Here is a 25,914-nt window from a genome sequence, read left to right on the forward strand (position 1 = left end):
CTGATATCTATCTAGGAAGGAGTTCTGCAAGTGTTCCCTGTTGATAGCTGCTGGGACCCCAGAGTGACGGACATTTATTTCCTTTTTATTTTGCAAGGACTTTGCTTTCTAAAGAATCTTTGATTTTAATACGTTTGTATTTTTATTAATAAATATTGGAACCCCCTACAACCAATACTTGGATCCATTTGTACTGAGCGCATCACTTAGCTATAGTAGCTCAAAATCATGCGAGTAGTTTTCCTATTGTGCTTAAAGGGATATTCTTATATGGTTTAACACTATGAAAGTTTAAATCCGTTTGCTTTGAGGTACGATGAAGATCACCTTTTGAATATTATCTCATGACCTTATAATGCACAGTGGTTGTTTCGTATCATTTTTCAAAAAAATAAATATGCCTAAAATCTAAAAAAAAGTAATGAATGACTTACTAAAAGGTAAGTCACTCTATTTTTAGATATATATTTATAACCTAGTCATCAAAAGCTTTAATTTATATTTACTTGACATATTTTAATAAGAAATATACCGGTTACCTAATAATAAATATTAGAATTACGATTTCCCCGGAGTCAGAACAAGAGGGAGTGACAAGCGACACAGGCTGCACATTTGGCATGCAGACATTCAGGATGCAATCAGATAACAGGAAGGTAGGGTAACAGGTTCTCCCATATGATCAGTGCAAGCAGTCCCCTCCCTTGCAGTGTTAAAGCTGACGTAGAGTAAACAGTGCAGGCAACGAGGATCATGCTCAGGAAGTTGCTGTGTATGGCTGACTGCATTAACTACATTATTTTAGCCAGATAGCCCTGCAGAATCTTAGCCTGCTCACTAAGCTTATCAATAATGCATAATGATCGAACAGAGAGTGACTGGCAGGGACTGGTCAGTGAGGTGAGTGCTGTACCTGAATAGTAACTTCACCATATATATGTGCATATTTAGATGTATGTGACTATTACCATAAGTACAATACAGAAGCTTATTTACAAAAATGACAAGCAATGGTTAACCCGTCAGAATTCTTTAGTGCTTTACGTATTGCTCTCATTTTCTTACAACATGTTTCACAGTAACCTTTTCACCAAAGTCACAATATATGTTGGAGCTACATAGATAAGAAATAATACCATTACCATTTAAGAATGTCATTTTTGGTATTAAAAAAAACAACAAGTAGACAAAAACTAAGTGTTACATTTGCATTGTATACTGCTTGCTGCTGTGCCTAGATAAGTAACGTTTTGTGTTTTTGCTATTGGACACACTGTACTCAGGTGACAGCACTGTTTTGTATTTTATTTTCCTGAAACATTACAAAGTGTCCACAAATGTAATACTATGGTATACACATGGAAATAGTACAATCTGCTATGAATAAAGTTTCAAGAATAAGAGAATGAATAAACAAGACACCTACAGTAATGTGGAATCTATTTTACTCTCAGAATGACACCTAAGGATGTCCCAACGCTTTGGCTGAGAAGCTCAGTACTAGATTGTATCCCCTAGGGCAGGGGTGATCAACTCCAAAGGTTTTTGGAACTACATTTCCCATGATGCTCATACACTTGAAGCTGGCTGAGCATCATGGGGGAAGTAGTTTCAAAACCCCTGGAGAGCCAAGGTTGATGACCCCTGCCCTAGGGAGTATAGGGATTTAGGTTTGAGTGACTGTAGAAGAGGGAGTTTTTCATTATATGTTTGATGAAACTGTGGTGTTATGTGTTAATCCCCCCCATAGACTAAGAAGTACATATTTAGTTTATTAATTGTTGGGGGACAATTATAGAAGGTACATTCTTTGTATCTTTAGTTGTTGCTCTTTATAACCATGTGAATTCAAAACAGACTTCCTTAAAAGGGACATAAAAACCCACATTTATTCTTCCATGATTCAGATAGAGAATACAATTTATAACAATACTTATATTATCCAATTTGCTTAATTCTTTAGGTATCCTATGTTGAAGAAATAGCAATGTACATGGGTGAGCCAATAACAGGAGGCAGCCATCAATAAGCAGGCTGAGCATATTTAGATATGCTTTTCAACAAAGGATATCAAGAGAATAAAGCAAATTATATAAAATAGAATTAAATTGGAAAGTTTTTTAAAATTGCATGCTCTTTCTGAATCATGAAAGAAAACATTTAGATTTCATGTCCCTTTAAAGGGCCACTAAATACAGAAGAATTGCATAATCTACACATACAGAATAAAAAAGACACTTTGCACTTTAAATGAGCAGTATATTTTTTTTTCTGACAAATTTCAAACTTTACTACAATTTGCCAGCCCCTGCATCATGTGACAGCCATCAGCCAATCACAGACTCATATGTATACACTGAACTTTTGCACATGCTCGGTAGGAGCTGGTGCATCAGAAAGTGTGTATATAAAAAGATTCTTGTGACATATGGCTAGCACGGCTTTTGGCTAAGGTGGAAACGTCACTTAATGAAAATAATTGTATTTTTTGCCGTGGTTGGCTGGAGCGTGTTAGTTTAATATTTAGTTTAACAACAAAATAAAAGTATGTTTTATCGTATATTCAGTCAAACATCATGATTGAAGGTCTCTTATTGCATAGATACAGCCTAGCATTATTAACAATTACTTTAATGTGCATTTTTGTATCCAGTAGACTGAAATGTATCTAAATAAAAAAGCAACATTCTAGTGAAAAACATTATGTGCTCTAGTTCATTAGAACAGGTCATTTTAGTACCAGTGACCCTGCAAGTATATGTGTTTAACCCAAGCAAATGGCTTAAACACATAGTTAAGGTACTTCTTGGGAGCTGCAGAGAATTGCTTGTCCTGAGTATACTCTGCAATGAAGCAAACAGCAGCAGCAGTCACACAGTTGTGTCCTGCGACTACCGCTGCTTATTGGCTCACAGGATGTTTCCCCTCTGCGACTTCCAAGTAGCACTTTAACTATGTGTTTTAACCCCTTTGCTGGGGTTAAACACATAGACTTGCAGCACTGATAATGAAAAAAGATACGTTCTAATGAACTTAATTACATGTTCTTATTTGAAAAATGTAATTTGACAAGTGTGGCTGCACTTTAAGAACTGATATATTTTAGTAATCCCTGGCTGCCCTGTCAAACCACAACCATGACATTGTGTTACCATGACAACACCTACTCAGTCACTAATTAATGCTAAATCCTATTGGAATACATTGAACATTATTAAATGACAACTGAATGAGCAATAGGTTCTTCTAATTGCAAAAACAAAAAAAGCATAAACAGCTAAATGTTGTGCAAAATATGACCCCAAATATTAATTATTCAATGAATATACACTGTCAGAAAAAAGGGTACACTGGGGTCCTTTTGTGAACACTTAGGATACAAAATCTGTGGTTGTACCCTCAATGGGTCATAATTACACCTTAAGGAACTAATATGTACCATTTAGCGGTAAATAAGGTACAAATATGTTTCCAACTGTCAAATGGTCCATGTCTGTACCATTTAATCCCCAAAAAAGGTACAATCACTTGTGTGAACAAAAGGTTGAGGGGGATGGGTGATTCAAGGTTGCTAAACCCTGCAAGTCCATATAATTTGTGCACCTGAGCGTTATTTCCAAAGATGGTAAACGGTTATTTTTATACTAAAGTTATCAACAGTGATCTCAATTATTCAATGAACACATAATTGGCAATCACTCAAAATGAATTCAACATACATGTTGAACAGCAGAATAGTTAATGTTCAATGGTTGTTGCACTTAAAGGGACAGTTTACCCCAAATTTTCCTCCCCTTCGATTAGTTCCTAAAGATCTATTTTACCTGATGGATAGTATTACATTATTTACAGGTAGCTCATTTACCCTTATTTTGACATTTGAAATAGCCTGTGGTATCCCCACCTATACTGAAAGTTTTTGGACTTAAGTCCAAGTTATTGGCAGGCCTAAGTAAACACAACCAGCAGAAGAAATTACACTCCCGGTGGGGTGTAGAAATGATAACTAATAAAATTATAATTGGCCATTGTTCTCTCTAAGTATTGGTTCGTAAGCTTTGGTTTACAAACAGACACAAGATAAGGAAGCAATTGTGTGTATACAAAGTGAAAACATAATGAGATCTCATTTTACCTGCAAGTTCAACCCATTTCTATAGGGTGTGGTTTCAAAGCACAAAGCCAGCAATGGTGCGACACTTTGAGACTAGGTTCCTCCTTTTCAATATGTGCCCACCTAAAGGAAAATTATATGAAAGTTGCATTTAGGTGGCATTTTTATCCTTCTAGGATACATACACATGACCACTTTAGAAGGAATTGTTTACGAGGATGTGACGAAAGAGGTACTTACCCCATATGTGGTGGCACTGATGCCACGTATCTAACATTTGGACACAAACTTCCACTTTGCTGGGTGAAATTTTTAATAAGACAATTCACCTATCTCCTACTCAAGCCCTACTCCATAACCTAATACCAAGACTTAGTGCTAAAGCTAATAAGCTTGCAGCTCTCATCTGCACTATTGTTAAATTAAGTATAACGCATTACTGGAAAACCATTGTTCCCTCATTCCAAATTGTTGAACGCAAGATCAATTATTATCAGATGAGTAGCGCATCCACTGACACATTAGACGCTAAAGACCAATTGTTATCCCTCTGGGAAACCATGGATCATGTATATTGAAAATAAAGACAGGTGACAACCTCAGCACATAAACACTAAGGCCTAGATTTGGAGTTCGGCGGTAAAAGGGCTGTTAACGCTCCGCGGGTTTTTTTCTGGCCGCACCATAAATTTAACTCTGGTATCGAGAGTTCAAACAAATGCTGCGTTAGGCTCCAAAAAAGGAGCGTAGAGCATTTTTACCGCAAATGCAACTCTCGATACCAGAGTTGCTTACGGACGCGGCCGGCATCAAAAACGTGCTCGTGCACGATTCTCCCATAGGAAACAATGGGGCTGTTTGAGCTGAAAAAAAACCTAACACCTGCAAAAAAGCAGCGTTCAGCTCTTAACGCAGCCCCATTGTTTCCTATGGGGAAACACTTCCTACGTCTGCACCTAACACTCTAACATGTACCCCGAGTCTAAACACCCCTAACCTTACACTTATTAACCCCTAATCTGCCGCCCCCGCTATCGCTGACCCCTGCATTACACTTTTAACCCCTAATCTGCCGCTCCGTAAACCGCCGCCACCTACGTTATCCCTATGTACCCCTAATCTGCTGCCCTAACATCGCCGACCCCTATGTTATATTTATTAACCCCTAATCTGCCCCCCACAACGTCGCCGACACCTGCCTACACTTATTAACCCCTAATCTGCCGAGCGGACCTGAGCGCTACTATAATAAAGTTATTAACCCCTAATCCGCCTCACTAACCCTATCATAAATAGTATTAACCCCTAATCTGCCCTCCCTAACATCGCCGACACCTACCTTCAATTATTAACCCCTAATCTGCCGACCGGAGCTCACCGCTATTCTAATAAATGTATTAACCCCTAAAGCTAAGTCTAACCCTAACACCCCCCTAAGTTAAATATAATTTTTATCTAACGAAATAAATTAACTCTTATTAAATAACTTATTCCTATTTAAAGCTAAATACTTACCTGTAAAATAAATCCTAATATAGCTACAATATAAATTATAATTATATTATAGCTATTTTAGGATTAATATTTATTTTACAGGCAACTTTGTAATTATTTTAACCATTTACAATAGCTATTAAATAGTTAAGAACTATTTAATAGTTACCTAGTTAAAATAATAACAAATTTACCTGTAAAATAAATCCTAACCTAAGATATAATTAAACCTAACACTACACTATCAATAAATAAATTAAATAAACTACCTACAATTACCTACAATTAACCTAACACTACACTATCAATAAATTAATTAAACACAATTGCTACAAATAAATACAATTAAATAAACTATCTAAAGTACAAAAAATAAAAAATAACTAAGTTACAGAAAATAATAAAATATTTACAAACATAAGAAAAATATTACAACAATTTTAAACTAATTACACCTACTCTAAGCCCCCTAATAAAATAACAAAGCCCCCCAAAATAAAAAATTCCCTACCCTATTCTAAAATACAAATATTACAAGCTCTTTTACCTTACCAGCCCTGAACAGGGCCCTTTGCGGGGCATGCCCCAAGAATTTCAGCTCTTTTGCCTGTAAAAAAAAACATACAATACCCCCCCCCAACATTACAACCCACCACCCACATACCCCTAATCTAACCCAAACCCCCCTTAAATAAACCTAACACTAATCCCCTGAAGATCTTCCTACCTTGTCTTCACCATACCAGGTTCACCGATCCGTCCTGGCTCCAAGATCTTCATCCAACCCAAGCGGGGGTTGGCGATCCATAATCCGGTGCTCCAAAGTCTTCCTCCTATCCGGCAAGAAGAGGACATCCGGACCGGCAAACATCTTCTCCAAGCGGCATCTTCTATCTTCTTCCATCCGATGACGACCGGCTCCATCTTGAAGACCTCCAGCGCGGATCCATCCTCTTCTTCCGACGACTAGACGACGAATGACGGTTCCTTTAAGGGACGTCATCCAAGATGGCGTCCCTCGAATTCCGATTGGCTGATAGGATTCTATCAGCCAATCGGAATTAAGGTAGGAATTTTCTGATTGGCTGATGGAATCAGCCAATCAGAATATAGTTCAATCCGATTGGCTGATCCAATCAGCCAATCAGATTGAGCTCGCATTCTATTGGCTGATCGGAACAGCCAATAGAATGCGAGCTCAATCTGATTGGCTGATTGGATCAGCCAATCGGATTGAACTATATTCTGATTGGCTGATTCCATCAGCCAATCAGAAAATTCCTACCTTAATTCCGATTGGCTGATAGAATCCTATCAGCCAATCGGAATTCGAGGGACGCCATCTTGGATGACGTCCCTTAAAGGAACCGTCATTCGTCGTCTAGTCGTCGGAAGAAGAGGATGGATCCGCGCTGGAGGTCTTCAAGATGGAGCCGGTCGTCATCGGATGGAAGAAGATAGAAGATGCCGCTTGGAGAAGATGTTTGCCGGTCCGGATGTCCTCTTCTTGCCGGATAGGAGGAAGACTTTGGAGCACCGGATTATGGATCGCCAACCCCCGCTTGGGTTGGATGAAGATCTTGGAGCCAGGACGGATCGGTGAACCTGGTATGGTGAAGACAAGGTAGGAAGATCTTCAGGGGATTAGTGTTAGGTTTATTTAAGGGGGGTTTGGGTTAGATTAGGGGTATGTGGGTGGTGGGTTGTAATGTTGGGGGGGGGGTATTGTATGTTTTTTTTTACAGGCAAAAGAGCTGAAATTCTTGGGGCATGCCCCGCAAAGGGCCCTGTTCAGGGCTGGTAAGGTAAAAGAGCTTGTAATATTTGTATTTTAGAATAGGGTAGGGAATTTTTTATTTTGGGGGGCTTTGTTATTTTATTAGGGGGCTTAGAGTAGGTGTAATTAGTTTAAAATTGTTGTAATATTTTTCTTATGTTTGTAAATATTTTATTATTTTCTGTAACTTAGTTATTTTTTATTTTTTGTACTTTAGATAGTTTATTTAATTGTATTTATTTGTAGCAATTGTGTTTAATTAATTTATTGATAGTGTAGTGTTAGGTTAATTGTAGGTAATTGTAGGTAGTTTATTTAATTTATTTATTGATAGTGTAGTGTTAGGTTTAATTATATCTTAGGTTAGGATTTATTTTACAGGTAAATTTGTTATTATTTTAACTAGGTAACTATTAAATAGTTCTTAACTATTTAATAGCTATTGTACCTGGTTAAAATAATTACAAAGTTGCCTGTAAAATAAATATTAATCCTAAAATAGCTATAATATAATTATAATTTATATTGTAGCTATATTAGGATTTATTTTACAGGTAAGTATTTAGCTTTAAATAGGAATAATTTATTTAATAAGAGTTAATTTATTTCGTTAGATAAAAATTATATTTAACTTAGGGGGGTGTTAGTGTTAGGGTTAGACTTAGCTTTAGGGGTTAATACATTTATTAGAATAGCGGTGAGCTCCGGTCGGCAGATTAGGGGTTAATAATTGAAGGTAGGTGTCGGCGATGTTAGGGAGGGCAGATTAGGGGTTAATACTATTTATGATAGGGTTAGTGAGGCGGATTAGGGGTTAATAACTTTATTATAGTAGCGCTCAGGTCCGCTCGGCAGATTAGGGGTTAATAAGTGTAGGTAGGTGTCGGCGACGTTGAGGGGGGCAGATTAGGGGTTAATAAATATAACATAGGGGTCGGCGATGTTAGGGGTAGCAGATTAGGGGTACATAGGGATAACGTAGGTGGCGGCGATTTGCGGTCGGAAGATTAGGGGTTAATTATTTTAAGTAGCTTGCGGCGACGTTGTGGGGGGCAAGTTAGGGGTTAATAGATATAATACAGGGGTCGGCGGTGTTAGGGGCAGCAGATTAGGGGTACATAAGTATAACGTAGGTGGCGGTCGGCAGATTAGGGGTTAAAAATTTTAATCGAGTGGCGGCGATGTGGGGGGACCTCGGTTTAGGGGTACATAGGTAGTTTATGGGTGTTAGTGTACTTTAGGGTACAGTAGTTAAGAGCTTTATAAACCGGCGTTAGCCAGAAAGCTCTTAACTCCTGCTATTTTCAGGCGGCTGGAGTTTTGTCGTTAGAGCTCTAACGCTCACTGCAGAAACGACTCTAAATACCGGCGTTAGGAAGATCCCATTGAAAAGATAGGCTACGCAAATGGCGTAGGGGGATCTGCGGTATGGAAAAGTCGCGGCTGAAAAGTGAGCGTTAGACCCTTTAATCACTGACTCCAAATACCAGCGGGCGCCCAAAACCAGCGTTAGGAGCCTCTAACGCTGGTTTTGACGGCTACCGCCGAACTCTAAATCTAGGCCTTAGACCTTACACATAGGACTCACGCCCCAAATAGGACTCGCCACAGTTGATAGGATCTGGCTATCAGGATCTGGCTGAAACCCTCCCATAGGCTGCTCTAAAGTATGTATTCCTCATGTACTCAACGCTTATTGTATTTCTTTCCTAAATAAGCTTCTCTTTAGTTGTAGTTTATGAGGGCTAAAATTCTTTACATCATTTGCCCTTGATTAGAGATGGTAAGGTGACAATGTAATATATGTATTTGCCTTCCTGACCTGAATTTAATGGATGTTGGGTGTACAGGAAATATAACAATCTTTTTGTTGACTCTGCTTATTTTTGGCACCCTGATGAAGGACATTTTCATGTATCCCATTTTATAGACCATTAAAATATCAATGCTGTATCTTGACTTATTGTATATTATTCATGAAAAATTCAATAAAAAAAACTTTAAAAATAAAAAAAGCACAACACCAGCAATTTAATATCCCCAAATAAACCTGAAAATGCAATTTCTCATACATTTTATTCTCTGCAGCTGGTATTTCATTGGAAATGCATTAAGGGAAAAACAATTTTACTTTATATTTAGAGCATCAAGATGATAACTTTTACACATAAAGGAAATGTATTATCTTAAATTACAAAAAAAAAAGAGCTGTTTAAGAACCAGTTTTTAAAAAAATTAAATTGTGACCACTCTCCAGGTACATACATGGACATTGTGTACCACGCCATCTGTTGGTAGAAAATTATGTAAAAAAAAATATGTACTGGAGAAAATGACTCATTTTCATATATTTTGCATAGGGTGACATTTCAAATGTATGGTTGGGAGTCTTATTGTTTATGCCTCCCCTGAATCCCCCTTCCTTTTGTTAGAGCTATATTTTATTATTAATTTGTTATCTACATGTATCCTCTGTTTTTGTGGAGTGTGCCACCTAAAGTTAAATTGAGTATTGTTAGAGTCTAGTCCTGAGCTAAATAAGGCTTTTTGGTTTGGATTTATCAAAGACTTTGCAAGCCTTTTGACCCCCTATGACTGAACCGGCAGGTTCTCACCTGAGAACCTGCAGTCTGTATTTAATAAGCAGCGTGACCACTGCTTTCCTAACCTTTCGCCACCTCTAAGGGGGCAAATTTCAATCTCCCCGGTCTCGTCTGACCGGGAGATTGACAGTTCCTGCCCGCACGTAATCGGCTGTGCACGGGCAGGGGGCGGGATTGCACGTGAGCGCAAAATAGCGCACGTGTGCAATGCTGAATTCCTCCAGGGGAATTCAGCCCACCAGAGACGAGCACGCCCCTGTCTGCTGCAGCTTGATAAATCGACCCCTTTGAGTAGTTCCTTTTGGATCAGTTGGTCTTGCCTAGCTAAACCACTGGCAGAGTCCTAGGACCTGCTTCCTTTCTACAGTTTCTAAAATCAATAAACTTCAGTGTGTCTACTAAATGTTTTTTTTTTTTTTATTATTGTTATTGAAAGCTAGACATATACTTATCCTTCTGAGCAAGAACACAGTAGATTAATGTAAATTTGAATGCCATTTAATACATTTGATGGAGTAGCTTTTTGGCAATTGTAATATGCTGTGTTGAGTCCAGCTTTGCCATCATAAGATACACATGGCTTGTCACTGGGGCAGTACCATCAAAAGGCCAAATTTGTACACTTTTTAAGGGTACATTATGGTACCACAGCACTAAAGTCCAATTTAGGTCACCAAAGGTACCAATATGTTCCCATGTTAAAGGGTACAGCAGGTGTACCTTTGAGGGTACTGCCCCAGTGACAAGCTGTTGTACCCCTAAAGGTACAATTTTTTTCTGACAGTGTATGTATTGAATTAATAACGTAAACGTTACAAATGTTTTATTAATTTATAATAACCATTATACTTTATGTGATAAAAAAATAAATTTCTAGTTAAAGATTGCACTTTGAGTTAAAAGGTCACTAAAAACAGAAGAATTGAAAAACTGACTAATACATAATAAAAAAAAGGAAAAGCACTTACCTTGAATTTGAAATGAGCAGCATTTTTCTGTCAAATTTAAAATGTATCCAATTTTCCCTCCTCCTTTACCATGTTACATCTATCAGCGAATCACAAAATGCATATGCGTATATACTGTGTACATTTGCACATGCTCAGTAGGAACTGGTGTCTCAGAAAGTGTGCAAATAAAAAATTATGTGCATGTTTTGACAATGGAATTATATTGGAAAGTTTTTTTTAAATTGCTGCTCTATCTGAATCATAAAACTTCAATATTGACTTTAGTGGCCCTTTAAAGAAAAGTCAGTTAACAACAGCTTAGTAAGAGCATGTTATTACTATATATCACCATGACAGGTCTCTATAGCAAGTAAAAACATGGAAGTCAATATTAAAGGGATTTAATGTGCAAAAATTGTTCTAATATGTTTTGCTCGTATATAACTGTCAGCTCCAGAGCAGGAATGTACTACTGGAACCTAGTTGAACACACCTGATGAGCCAGTGACAAGAGACAAATGTGTAGCCACCAATCACCAGCTAGCTCCCAGTAGTGTAGGATATGCACAATTATTTTTTAACAAAGAGAACAAAGCAAATGTAATATATAGAAATGAATTTAAAGGTACAAAACCCCACATTTGTTTTGTGATTCTGATAGAGTATAGAATTTTAAACAACTTTACAGTTTACTTCTGGTATCAAATCTGCTTTGCTGTCTTGGTATTTGTTGAAAAGGTACATGGGGAGAGAGTAAGCGCTAAAAAGCTTAAAAGGCTAGTAAAAGGTACATTTTAATACATATAAAAATTTACAAATGGCAATCAGACGCATGGATCCATGTCTGACTTAACAAAAAAATATATAATAAACAAATCTAAAAATATCTAAAAATATCCAATGGAGTATAGCATGTGACGCTGACTTAGTGAGCCAGTGATGAGGAGTTAGAAGGACATGTACATTCAATAATATAAACAACCTAAGTGAGTGATTGAGTGCACACAATAGCTTTCAACAAAGAAAAATAGCATTCACAAAAAAGAAAAATAGCATTCACAAAAAATAGTGTTCACAAAAATTGGCGTACATAAAAAATGTTCAAATGTTCAACCGGTTATATGTAAGTGAATCCAGTAGTGTTTCCTCCAAAGTGACGTGTAGAAATATAACGTGAAGTCAATAATAGTAGAATGTAAACGTTGAGTGGGTCAAATTATTGTGGTTCAGCTGCTAAATTAAAAAATTGTAAATCCGTGAGGTGTATAAAAAAAGTATAGACACATTATATACTATTGGCACATCGATTCTATTACATATTGGCACATTGACTCTGTCATTATATGTTATAGACACATAGAGACAATGAGCCATAGTAAGATCGGGTAATACCGAATATCTGAGAAAGATCTGTAGTCCTAATAAGTGAGGGAACTACATATCCCATAAGTCAATGGGGAATATGATGCTGCACCTTCCGGTCATATGATGCAGACCGGTGGACCAAAGAACTTCCGGTCACATGATAGAGACCGGTGAATCGAATAAACTATGTCTCCCAAAAGCTAAAACGGAAGTTGATGCCGCGATACCAGGCCACTTCCGGTCATAGCAATTTTCAAAATAAGATCGCATTGGAAATTAAGTTTTTGACATCAACAGGGGCAATTCATAAATGAGAACCAGTCCATGTAAATAAATAAGCAATTTGAGCCCAAAGAAAGGGGAAACCCGCCCAGAAAACTAACTGAGTTAACACAGAATATAATAATAACAACATTGACAAAACGCTACTATTACCTAATAATGAAAATAAAAAACAAATAAATAGGAAAATCTAATCTAGAATTTGTGGCAATAATAGGAACCAATTAACCTTTAAGATGGGAAAACATAAACATAACATAGGAAATATCCCAGAGATGCAATGGGTGAAACAGGAAACATAACATAGGAAATATCTCAGAGATGCAATGGGTGAAACAGGAAACATAACATAGGAAATATCCCAGAGATGCAATGGGTGAAACAGGAAACATAACATAGGAAATATCCCAGAGATGCAATGGGTGAAACAGGAAAGGGAGGTGCCTCTAAAAATGGCGCCAAAACAGCACCAATCATTTCAACACTGACCCTACTTAAAGCTCCCAGATTTTCTGATACAGTATAGTCTTGAGAAAGGCCTAGTCTAGGCCGAAACGCGTTGGCATACTGGTGAGCTTGGTTTTAATTACCTATATTATATATCATATACAGTGTTGCACTATTTGTTTCTCTTTTGTTCCCTTTTAGGTATTTTATCGATGTATTTATTTGTTATGGATCTTACCAAGGATTTTTAACATCTGAATTAAGGATTTGTTTTCACTAGATCTTTAGTGCTTTTTAATATTATCACTGATTTTCTATTTTTGTCTTTTGATATTTTTGTCTTTTGATTTTTGTCTTTTGATTTTTGACCTTTGTTTATCATTTGAATTCAAGTTTTCCACGTGGATTTTTTCACAAGTTATTTTTATTTTTATACACCTCACGGATTTACAATTTTTTAATTTAGCAGCTGAACCACAATAATTTGACCCACTCAACGTTTACATTCTACTATTATTGACTTCACGTTATATTTCTACACGTCACTTTGGAAGAAACACTACTGGATTCACTTACATATAACCGGTTGAACATTTGAACATTTTTTATGTACGCCAATTTTTGTGAACACTATTTTTTGTGAATGCTATTTTTCTTTTTTGTGAATGCTATTTTTCTTTGTTGAAAGCTATTGTGTGCACTCAATCACTCACTTAGGTTGTTTATATTATTGAATGTACATGTCCTTCTAACTCCTCATCACTGGCTCACTAAGTCAGCGTCACATGCTATACTCCATTGGATATTTTTAGATATTTTTAGATTTGTTTATTATATATTTTTTTGTTAAGTCAGACATGGATCCATGCGTCTGATTGCCATTTGTAAATTTTTATATGTATTAAAATGTACATTTTACTAGCCTTTTAAGCTTTTTAGCGCTTACTCTCTCCCCATTTTAACTTTTGTATTGTTAGCCTACTAGGAGGCTATATAGTTAGTAAGCTTAAGGCCCTGGGTGTAGCGCTCGGTCCACTTCTCCTGTTCTTATTGAAAAGGTACATGGGTAGGTAGTGTGCGCATATCTGACGCACTACATGGCAGAAAGAAGTGCTGCCATCTAGTGTTCTTGCAAATGTATAACATTCTTCTGAAACAACTGCCATATAGTGCTGCAGACAACTGAGCTTACCACTCTTTAACATTACATGCTCTGAGGCATGCAAGTTTAATTTTGACTTTCCTATACCTTTAACCCATTGCACCATTTGGACGTAGGTACCACATCACAGTACTTTGCCCTGAGTTTTGTGTTGATGTAATACCTACGTCCAACACAGAGGCACATGCTGCGGTCCCTGCTGTCAGCTTAGACAGCAGAGAATGCAGCTGGGGGCAGAAGCCATCTGCCATCATATGTAAGGGAGCACAATCAGTGCGACAATAATGAGACAATAATGTCCGAGGTACAGAGGTAGTTCCAGTGGCGAATGGCTCTCTATGAGACCACCCCACCCATGGAGGTAATCACTCGGCTTATATCCATCACCACCCAACTCAAAATAGCAGAGGTCCACAAGTCTATGGGGGAGCCGTGCCGGCTCCCCTGGGTCCACCTTCCCAGCCAAAAAAGCTACCCCATGAGGCTTTCCGGCCCTTCAAAGACTATGAGGAGGATATCGACAGTTACCTCCAATATTTGAGGCACAATGCGAGTTGCAGGAGGTTGCAAATACCGACAGAGTCACCCTCCTGCACGGAAAGCTGTCCGGACGAACTTTTAGAGGCTTTCATTCCGTCGAAAGACCGCAAGAACTATGACCGGGTAAAGGAGCGCATCCTTGCACGCTATGGCCTCACACCCGAGGAGACAAGGAGGCAAGAGGGGCAATTTATTATGGAGTGGACAAATCTGTTCACCCGGTCCTTGGACTCTTAGTTTGCAGGCTGCCATTTAACTACCCTGGCTGGAGCTACCCAGCTCATTCTGTTGGAGAACTTCTATAACCATTTCCCCGAGGGGGTACGAGAATGGGTCCGAGATAGGAGGCCCAAGACAGCCGACCAAGCGGTCGCCCTGGCTGATCAGTTTGGATGTCCGGCATCAGGCCCGTCCTGAGCCACAACCGATGACCCACTCCGCTACCATCCCTGCTCGCCCCCCGGCACCTACCCGATACCCCCAGACCCCGCCAGCACCTGCCCGCCTCTCCGGGACCAGCTCACCCCGAGGGTGCTTTGGGTGCGGTCATGACGGTTCGTGTGGCTGGGGGTACGGTGCTCCAGATCCCTACTGCACAGGTGCACCTGGATTGGGGTGCCGGCTCCCGTGCTGTGGAAGTAGGGGTTATGAACCATTTGCCAGCCAAGGTTTTGCTAGGAAACGACCTGGGACACCTCACTTCCTCCTTCGTATGGGACAGCCCCCCGGATGTTTGCCCTGTCACCACCGCCAGCAAGCTGGACGGCAGGCCACCACACTCGATCTGGGGACCCAGGTAAGACACTCCACCCCAACCCCTACCCTGACCACCGACAAGATCTCCTGGGCGTCCCCCACTGACTTCACCCAGGAGACATTGAGAGACCCAACCCTAGCTCCTAACCGTTCCCGGGTAGGGAATGACCCCAGGGGCCCAGTAGGGGACTGTTTTGAGTGGGAGAGAGGGCTCCTATACCGGGTTATTGAGAGGGTCAAACGCCAGCTGGTGGTACCGTAGAAATATCGGTACGAGCTGCTGTGCATAGGGCATGACATTCCCCTAGCAGGACATCTAGGAGTCACTAGGACCCGTCACCGACTGACTCTGACCTTCTTTTGGCCAGGGGTTACAGGGGATGTTAGGCAGTACTGCAGGACCTGTGACGTTTCCCAGAAGGGAGGCAAGACAGGAGACCATCCCAAAGCCCCCTTGCACCCACTCCCCATCATTGACGAGCCCTTCAGCAGGGTAGCCGTAGATATTATTGGCCCCTTGTCCCGTCCCAGCCCCTCTGGGAAAAAGTATTTACTAACCGTGGTAGACTATGCCACCCGGTACCCCGATCCTCCTGCCCAATATCCACGCAGAGACAGTGGCGGATGCCCTGCTCCAGATATTTGCCAGGGTGGGTTTTCCCCGGGAAGTGGTCTCCAACCAAGGGACCCAGTTCACTGCCGAGCTCACCCGGCAGCTGTGGAGGCTTTGCGGGATAAAGCCCCTACAAAGCGCTCCATACCACACCCAGACTAATGGGTTATGCGAGAGGTTCAACGGGACCCTGAAGCAGTTGCTTAAGACGTTCTCGGCCTCTCACAAAGACTGGGAAAGATACCTGACACACCTCTTCTTTGCATACCGAGAGGTGCCCCAGGAATCTACTGTGTTGTCCCCTTTTGAATTAGTGTATGGCCAAAGGGTGAGGGGGCCCCTAGACCTATTGAGAGTCCACTGGGAAGGATCAGTGGTGAAGGAAGGGCCCTCCATTGTGGGGTATGTCCTAGAATTCAGGGACCGACTGAATGACCTCGACGAGAGGGTGCAAGAGAACCTTCAGGTTGCTCAGGGCAGGCCGGAATGCCCGTACTCTGGCAGTAGGCCAGAAGGTCCTGGCCCTGAAGCCTGTCAAAACAGACAAGCTGCAGGCTTCCTGGCAGGGACCCTACCGAGTGGTAGAACAGCTGAATGACACAATCTATCTGGTAGCCAAATGCTCAGATGACCGTGTCCGCCGGACCTTCCATGTGAACATGCTTAAGGCATACCAGGAAACGGCAGAGGACGTAGCCACCATCTGTGCTCCGGCTGTGGAGGACTCAGAGTCTTCCCATGCTGGAGCTCCCAGGGCGAAACAGGGTGCCCCCAGGCGTAGGTGACATACAGATAGATGAGAGGCTAGGGACTAGGCAGAGGGAGCAAGTCAAGAAGGTGCTAGGGAATTGGCAAGACATGTTCTCCACTACCTCTGGGTACACCACGGCAGCAGTGCACCGAGTGGAGACCCCTGGACAGGCACCCCTGCGACAGCCGGCGTACCGGGTTCCTGAAGCAGTTAGGGAAAATATGCGCAGCAAGCTCAGGGAAATGCTGGACATAGGTGTCATTGAACCGTCCAAACAGTCCCTGGGCATCTCCGGTGGTACTGATACCCAAACGGGACAAGACCACCAGGTTCTGCATAGACTACCGTAGGCTCAATGACAAAACCACGACCAATGCCTACCCCATGCCCCGGGTTGATGACCTGCTAGACAGGATCGCCTGCGGCAACTTCCTGACCACCCTAGACCTTTGCAATGGATACTGACAGATCCCCTTGGACCCGGAGTCCATTCACAAGCCGGCATTCATCATCCCCTTCGGCCTATTCCCATTTAAGGTCATGCCATTTGGGATAAAGAATGCTCCGGCAACCTTCCAGAGGATGGTTGATCACCTCCAAGATGGCCTCCAGGATTATGCCTGAGCATACCTAGATGATATTGCGATCTACAGTGACACCTGGGAGGACCATTTGGTCCATCTATGCATCGTTCTAGACCGCATCAGGGCCACCGGTCTGACCCTGAAGCCAGACAAATGTACGATAGGGCACTCGGAGGTCTAGTACCTTGGACATCGAGAAGGCTGCGGGAAGCAGTGGCCGGAGCTGGCCAAGATTGAGGAAGTCGCGAATTGGCCAACCCCTAAAACTAAGACCCAGGTCTTAGCTTTCCTAGGGACCGCAGTGTACTACCGCAAGTTTGTCCCCAACTACAATGCCCTGGCCAAACCCCTGACCGACCTAACCCAAAAACGGTTGCCCCGACAGGTCCTGTGGTCCTCCAAGTGTGAAGCCGCCTTCCAAAGCCTTAAGACAGCCTTGATTACTGCCCCTATCATGGCCGCTTCTAACCTAACCAAATATTTGTGTGTTCATACAGATGCCTCCATGTTTGGGTTGGGAGCAGTGCTGAGCCAGGTGGACGAAGAAGGGCACGACCAGCCCGTAGCCTACATCAGTAGGAAGCTGTTACCCAGAGATTTAGGCTAAGCGACAGTGGAGAAAGAGGGTCTTATAAGACTCCTTATCAAGATGAGTTAGTGTATAAAAGAAGTCTGTTTCCACAATAAAGTTGTTCTTTGTTTCACCCGAATACTGGTTCTGTCTGGTTATTTGGGTGGGCTCTGCTATAATCACTTTGCTCCGTTACATAGCGGCAAGTTCCAGGTATAGGAAGGACCATTCTGGTGGAGCTACCCAGTCAGGGTAGCCGGAGTCCGTCACAAGAGGGTAATCTCTACAGCAAAAATTAATCTTACAAGCTAAATGATTAACCCCTTCACTGTGTAGTGCACAGCTGCAATTAGTGGCCTTCTAATTGCCAAAAATCAATTGCAAAGCCATGCATGCCTGCTGTTACTGAACAAAGGGGGAGCCCAGAGAAGCTTTTTACAGCCACTTGTCTTATGACTGCAGTAGTTGTGTGTAAATCATTTAACCCATAGTTTTAAAAAAAGTATTTTTTTTATGTTTGTATTTGGCGGCTAAATAGCGGCATTAAATATACCAAATGGGTCAAGATCAATACCTTGGGTTGTCTACTTCAAAAATACCTAAAATATATAAATCAAATAAACAAAATCTCGAAACAATGCTAAAAAAAAAAAAAAAAAATCTCTGGTAGTTTGGGCAGGTTTTTTTATGAAATTCTGGTAGTGAAGGGGTTTTTATTTGAAAATGAGATCACGTTTCATTTTGAAAATACTTTCACCTTAAAAATACTGATTTATCATGCTTTTGATAAATTGTCAGTTTAGCATTTTTAGATGATGTTAGTGGAAAAAGTAACTGTTCACCTAAAACCTAGATACCCTTGTTTTGTTTTATAAATTTCTTTACTTCAATACAATATTAAAGGGACAGTCTGGTCCAAAACAAACTTTCATTATTCAGATAGGGTATGTCATTTTAAACTATTTTCCAATTTACTTCTATCACCAATTTTGCTTTGTTCTCTTGGTATTCTTAGTTGAAAGCTAAATCTAGGAGGTTCATATGCTATTATCTAAGCCCTTGAAGGCCGCCTCTTGGCTCAGGGCATTTTGACAGTTTTTCACCAATAGAGAGTGTTAGTTCATGTGTTTCATATAGATAACACTATGCTCACGCACGTGGAGTTCCAAGGAGCCTGCACTGATTGGCTAAAATGCAAGTCTGTCAAAAGAACTGAAATAAGGGGCAGTTTGCAGAGGCTTAGATACAAGATAATCACAGAGGTAAAAAAGTATTAATATAACTGTGTTGGTTGTGCAAAACTAGGGAATGGGTAATAAAGGGATTATGTATCTTTTAAAACAATAAATATTCTGGTGTATACTGTCCCTTTAATGTAACAGAACCACAATAAGGGCTCCATTTATCATTAGGCGTGCTGACAAGGTTCGCTGTCATGAACCTTGTCCAATCACATGCAAGAGGAGGTTGTTAATCATCCCGATAGCATTAGGATGATTGCTATCCACCACACTTAAAGGGACACGAAACCCAAACAATTTATTTCATGATTCCAGTAGAGAAAACTATTTTACACAACATTCCACTTTACTTCTATTATCTAATTTGCTTCATTCTTTAGATATCCTTTGTTGAAGAAATAGCAATGCACATGGGTGAGCCAATCACACGAGGCATCTTTGTGCAGCAACAAATCAGCAGCTACTGAGCCTATCGATATATGTTTTTCACCAAAGTATATCAAGAGATTAAAGCAAATTAAATAATAGAAGTAAATTAGAAACTTGTTTAAAATTGCATGCTCTTTCTAAATCATGAAGAAAAAAAAAAAAAATTGGGTTTCATTTCCCTTTAAAGTGATACTAAACCCAATTTTTTTCTTTCATGATTCAGATAGAGCATGCAATTTTAAATAACTTTCTAATTTACTCCTATTATCAATTTTTCTTTTTTCTCTTGCTATCTTTATTTAAAAAGCAGGAATGTAAAGCTTAGGAGCCGGCCCATTTTAGGTTCAGCCCCTGGGTGGCACTTACTTATTGGTGGCTACATTTGGCTAACAAATAAGCAAGCGTAACCCAGGTTCTGAACCAAAAATGGGCCGGCTCCTAAGCTTTACATTCCTGCTTTTTAAATAAAGCTAACAAGAGAACGAAGACAATTTGATAAAAGGAGTAAATTAGAATGGTGCTTAAAATTGAATGCTCTATCTCAATTATGAAAGAAACAAATTGGGTTTAGTATCCCTTTAAGATTTAACTAGTGTTTCAGACTTGCTCATGCGAACCTGAAATGCTGGGTTTCCGAAGCTGCTATTGCAGCTTGGTAAACGGAGCCCTAAGTATTCGATATCATGCGTGTAAGTTGGCGCTATTTTATTAGAACTGAGCAGAAAAACCTTATTCAACTGACAGGATATTATAATATGTAACTGCATAATTCCTGTCAGTAGTCCACATACATGCAGTAAAAGCTATTTTAGGGAATGTAATGAGATAAACAATGAATACACTTCCATCTAACTGGTGACGTGAGGGAAATCCTATAAATGTCACGTTTAACCCCTTTGCCTTCTGTTTTTAGTGTCACTGCATGCGATTGGTTGTCATGGTTCTGCTGTTGATTTGCTGTCCTTGCCTAGGAAGGCTAATTCACCACTAAATGCATATGCGGTTCTTGTGTACAGGCGGGTTCTGGGCTGTTGTAACTAGATTCCATCCCTCAAAAGGGCATTGTCCATTCGGAGTATGTGATTTTATCCCTAGTGGTCATGTCCTGTATAGGAATGGGAACTAGAACTCTCATAGTGACAGAGCTAGATCACATACTTCTAATTAAGAGATGAGCATTAGGAGGTTTCGTGAACCTCCGAATGCGGCTCTTTGTGCCACTATTTTCTTGCCAAATTCATTCTTGTGCAACAGCAAGACACTAAAATATGTGCAAATCCAGATTCTAGCGTATGGATGTTGTACAATAATAGATACGGCAATGAAAATAGCTGAGTGGCACGAAGGTCCACCTTCTTCCGCATTCGGAGGTTTACAAAACCTCTGAATGCATATCTCTTCTGCTAATGGACATTTTGCCCCCTAATGGTCAGGTCTTGTATAGGGATGGAAATTACACTGCTCACAATGACAGAACTAATTGCCATACTGCTAATGGTTATTCCCCCCCCCCCCCCCGTCATAGTGGTCAGGTCCTATAAAGGGATGGGAACTAGAAAGTTTAGTGACTGAAATAGATGCAATACTGCTAACAGAAATGTTGCCACCTAGTGATTAGGTCCTATATAGGGATGGGAGATAGTTCACAATGACAGGAGCTAGATCCCATACTGCTAATGTACATTTTGCCCTTAGTGGTCAGGTCCTGTATAGGGATGTGAATTAGACCACTCAAAATGAGTTAAATCTCATACTGCTAATGGATATTTTGTCCACTAGTGGTCAGGTCCTGTATAGGGATGGCAATTAGACAGCTTTCAGTGACAGAGCCAATTAATATTTTTGACAGTTCACAATGACAGAATTAGATCCAATACTACTAATGAATGTTTTGCTCATAATGGTCAGGTCTATAGATACAATTTAGACCACTCATCTAGATTTAATTCTACTAACGGCCTTTAGGCCCCTAGTAGCTAGGTCCAGTATAGGGATAGAAACTTTACATTTCACAGGGACAGAGCTAAATCACAGACTGAAAAACATGTTGCCCAAAGTGGTCAGATAGAATTCAGACCACACACAAAGACAAAATTACTTTCCATTGTTTTTACTGGACCTTTTATTTCAGAATGATCAGGTCCTTTATAGAGAATGTAATTAGAACATGTGCAACAGAGCTAGATCCCATACTGCAAAAGCAAGTTGTCCATAGTGGTCAGTTCCTATATAGGGAAGAGATTTTGACCACTCTGTGGCAGAGCTAGATGGACCTTTAGCCCCGAGTTGCATGGTCCTGTATTGGGATATATGCTAGATAATTCATACTGCTTGAACTACTGCTAAAAGATGTGTTGGCCTAAGTGGTCAGGTCATGTATAGGGACGGATTTAGACCACTCACTGTGACACAGCTAGGATTCTACACTGCTAAAGGACATTTTTTTGCCCTAGTGGTCAGATCCTGTATAGGGTTAGGAACCAGCCTTTCACAGTTGCAAATCTATATCCCAAGCTGACAATTTATGTGTTGTCCATTGTGGTGAGGCCCTGTATAGGGATGTAATTTAGATCGCGCACAGTGACAGAGCTAGATTCCATAATGCCAATGACCTTTTAGCCTTCTAGTGGTCTGATCCTTTAAAGTGATAACTAGACTTTTCACAGTAACAAATCTAGACACTAGATTCTGTATAGAGATAGAAATTAGATTACAGTGCTAGCTCCCATAATGCTGAAGAACATGATGCCCATAATGGTCAGGTCCTGTACAGGGAAGAGCTTTTGAATACTCACTGTGACGGAGCTAGATGGCACTTTAGCTTACTAGTGGTAAGGTCCTGTATCAGGATAGAACTAGACCATTAATCGTGACAGAACTACTGCTAAAAGTAGGTGTTGACCCAAGTGGTCAGGTCATGTATAGGTATGGGATTTAGACCACTCACTATGACAACTAAATTCCATACTGCTAATAGACGTTTAGCCCTCAAGTGGTCAGATACTGCATAAGAACCAGACCTTTCATAAAGACAGTGCTCATCCCATGCAGCAACGACTCTAGTGGACAGGTCCTATATAGGGATGGGAACTCTTCACAATGACAACCACTTGGGAGGCTGTGAGAGTCTTGATGGAATTGCTGACCTTTGGAGGAGGGCTGTGGGAGAGCTTATCTGATAATCTACTATGAAGCAGGCCACACAGGGAGGGGGGAAGCACTTAGATCTTCTGTTGAGCTGATAGCTAAAGCAGAGATATTTACAAACCTGTGTGGACCTGCTGCTTTAAAATTATGCATTTCAGCTCAAAGTATAGTCCACGCTGTTTTTCTCATCATCCTGCGTTGGCTGTATATTTCCCCTGTATTGGCCCTGCATCAGAGTTCCCTCTGTAAGAAGAGGTAGATCTGTTTTTTTTATCAGTCCAGTGTTATGTGTAACCCGTATGTTGGACTATAATAAAACATTTTAAGTGTAGAAGTATTAGTTGCAGTGTTAGGCAGAGCTGGAATTACATGATCGTTACAGTTATAAACTGGTTGTGCATCAGGAAGGCTTATATTATCAATAGACTTGCTATTTGTATTCTTATTTGGACAGCATTACTATATGCATGATTGCCTACTTGAAGTCCCAGTGCACAAATAAGTTGGAATTAATTTATCACATAAGGAAAAATCTGGAGTTCTTAAGGCTCTACATTTCAATGATTATTTCTAAGCTAAACTACAACATTATACTTTGTATTTAAAAGTTATATGTTTTCAGTGACATATCCTATGTGTACCCCATGCATCAGTAGTCAGACACCAACCTGCTCAAAGAGACAGTGGTAGACATAAATGGGGGCAATACTCACCAGGGCTAGGTCTTTAAAAAGGTGCTGTGCTGTGTTTTGTTTGTGCATAAGGAATAAACGGCATATGTGCATATGCTCCTGATATAGTGATGACAGGATTGTTTTTTTGTTAATACATCTTATGTTAAAAATGTCTCTGCTCAAAACCAAAATGCACTTATCGCTATTATGTTTCTAATTGTATGCTACCGGGTAATGGAATTGTGCCTTGTTTTTCTACACTTGTATTTATAAGGTCAGTTCATCATATAACTTTATGTTTATCTTAGTTTTGAATGTTTTCTTAGCCAAGTTAAAATCCCTTCTACATGTTTCTTGAGAACATTTTCCTACCACTTAAAAAGGGACATAAAACCATTTTCCCCCATGAATTGGAAAGAAAATACAGTTTTACTTGACATTTGCTTAATTCTCTTGTATCATTTGTTGAAGAAGCAACAGTGCTTTACTGGGAACTTGGCGAGTCAAAGACAAGAGGCATACATGTGCAGCCACCAATCACCAGCTAGTTCACAGTAGTGCATTGCTGCTCCTGTGCCTACCTAGGTATGCTTTTCAATAAAGGGTACCAATGGAACAAAAAAGATTAAATAAGACATAAACTGGAAAGATTTTTTTTTTTATTGCATTTTCTATCTGAATTATCAAAGGTTAATTTTTCTTTATTTTTTCTTTAATATCAGTCACATTTAAATCATCAGTAAAGTAGCTTTTCCCAATAAAGGCCACAAACCAAACCTCACAATAATGTAACTTTATTTTGTACATCTCTCTACATATAAACATGTAATTAACCTAATTATAGTTTCATAGCTAAGTGAGTATAATGAGTCTACAGAACGTTCATATTCAATACATTTCACACTTCCATTTTCCTTATCCCTTTTCTTTCCCACCTATAATCCTCTGCCCCAATGTCCCTCAAATGGAACAGAGACAGAGCAGAGGGTGTGAGATTTGTGCCGCTGCACTATATGTAGGAACAAAGACTTATTTCTCACAGAGTATAATTGTATATTATCCTTTACCACAGCATAAAACAGTTATAAGGATGCATTATGAATTTAATGGCGACTGATTGGTCAGGACAAAACTAAATATCCTTAAAATGCTTATTTTGGAATCGACAACTCATAAAAACACGCATTAATGCCAATAATAACATTTTTATTTCATTCACAATAATGTAAAATTCAATATATTTGAAATAAGCTAAAATATTAAATTAGGATGCAGCTAACAATCAATAAAATTATGTATTCAAAGAATATTTTTTTTCAAAATTAAATGGTGCTGCCATGTTGTAACCTAGATTTCCTTCTCTGCCGAAGCCACATAGGAGCAGTTATAAATGGGTCACTATAGTGTACAACCAGTGACTGTACAATAGTCTGCACTTTTATCAGGCAGCGGAAAACCAACACATTTCAGAATTTGACAGAAAAAAAGGACAAGAAGATAAATAATGAAAGTATATTGCAAAGTTGTTTTACTGCACATAGTTATTAACAATTCATATTACAATACTAAAGCGTTTAATGTACCTTTAAAATGATAACACTGATAAAGTGATATAGAAGTAGGACAATAATGTTTCGCTCTCCGTACAAAATGTGCATAACTCTTGAATAATTTAAATATTTACTCCATGTCTATCATTTATTTTTAAAGGCTTAGGAGCAGGGGTTAGTAGAAATCTGTAGAAATAATTTCTATTAAAATGATGCAAAAACAAAAAAATGCACTCAAATAGATAAAATAGGCAACTTTGTATTCTAGTCAGTGGAGTAAAAGTGACAGTAAACACCATATAAAATATTTAGTTAAGCATGGTTAAAGCATTATTATGTACAGTCATTAATTGTGCCTGCTCTTCCTGTCATTTCATGCTACAAAAAGTGTCAGCTCTCAATACTGCAGTTATCATGAGATTGTCGGAGTTTATGTTAAAGGGACAGTCAAGTCCAAAATAAACTTTCATGATTCAGATAGGGCATGTAATTTTAAACAACTTTGCAATTTACTTTTATCACCAATTTTGCTTTGTTCTATTGGTATTCTTAGTTAAAAGCTAAACCTAGGAAGGCTCATATGCTAATTTCTTAGACCTCGAAGGCCGCCTCTAATCTAAATGCATTTTGACAGTTTTTCCCAAGAGGGTTCATGTGTTTCATATAGATAACATTGAGCTCATGCACGTGAATTTACAGAGGCGTGAGCACTGAAAGGCTAAAATGCAAGTCTGTCAAAAGAACTGAAATAAGAGGCAGGTTTGCAGAGGCATAGCTACAAAGGTAATTGCAGAGGTAAAACATGTATTAGTATAACAGTGTTGGTTATGCAAAACTGGGGAATGGGTAATAAAGGGATTATCT

General features: G+C 39.7%; 1 protein-coding gene across 1 annotated transcript in view; it reads left to right on the forward strand.

Moving 5' to 3' along the window:
- The first annotated feature begins 724 nt into the window (after positions 1–724).
- CCDC149 (coiled-coil domain containing 149) overlaps positions 725–25,914 on the forward strand; it is a 258,788-nt gene continuing 233,598 nt past the window's right edge. Inside the window, 1 exon segment of the mRNA XM_053704090.1 lies at positions 725–900. Coding sequence (XP_053560065.1) covers positions 853–900 — 48 coding nt within the window. The 5' untranslated portion in view covers positions 725–852.

The sequence above is a fragment of the Bombina bombina genome, chromosome 2 (genome assembly GCF_027579735.1).
Source record: "Bombina bombina isolate aBomBom1 chromosome 2, aBomBom1.pri, whole genome shotgun sequence".
Taxonomy (NCBI): domain Eukaryota; kingdom Metazoa; phylum Chordata; class Amphibia; order Anura; family Bombinatoridae; genus Bombina; species Bombina bombina.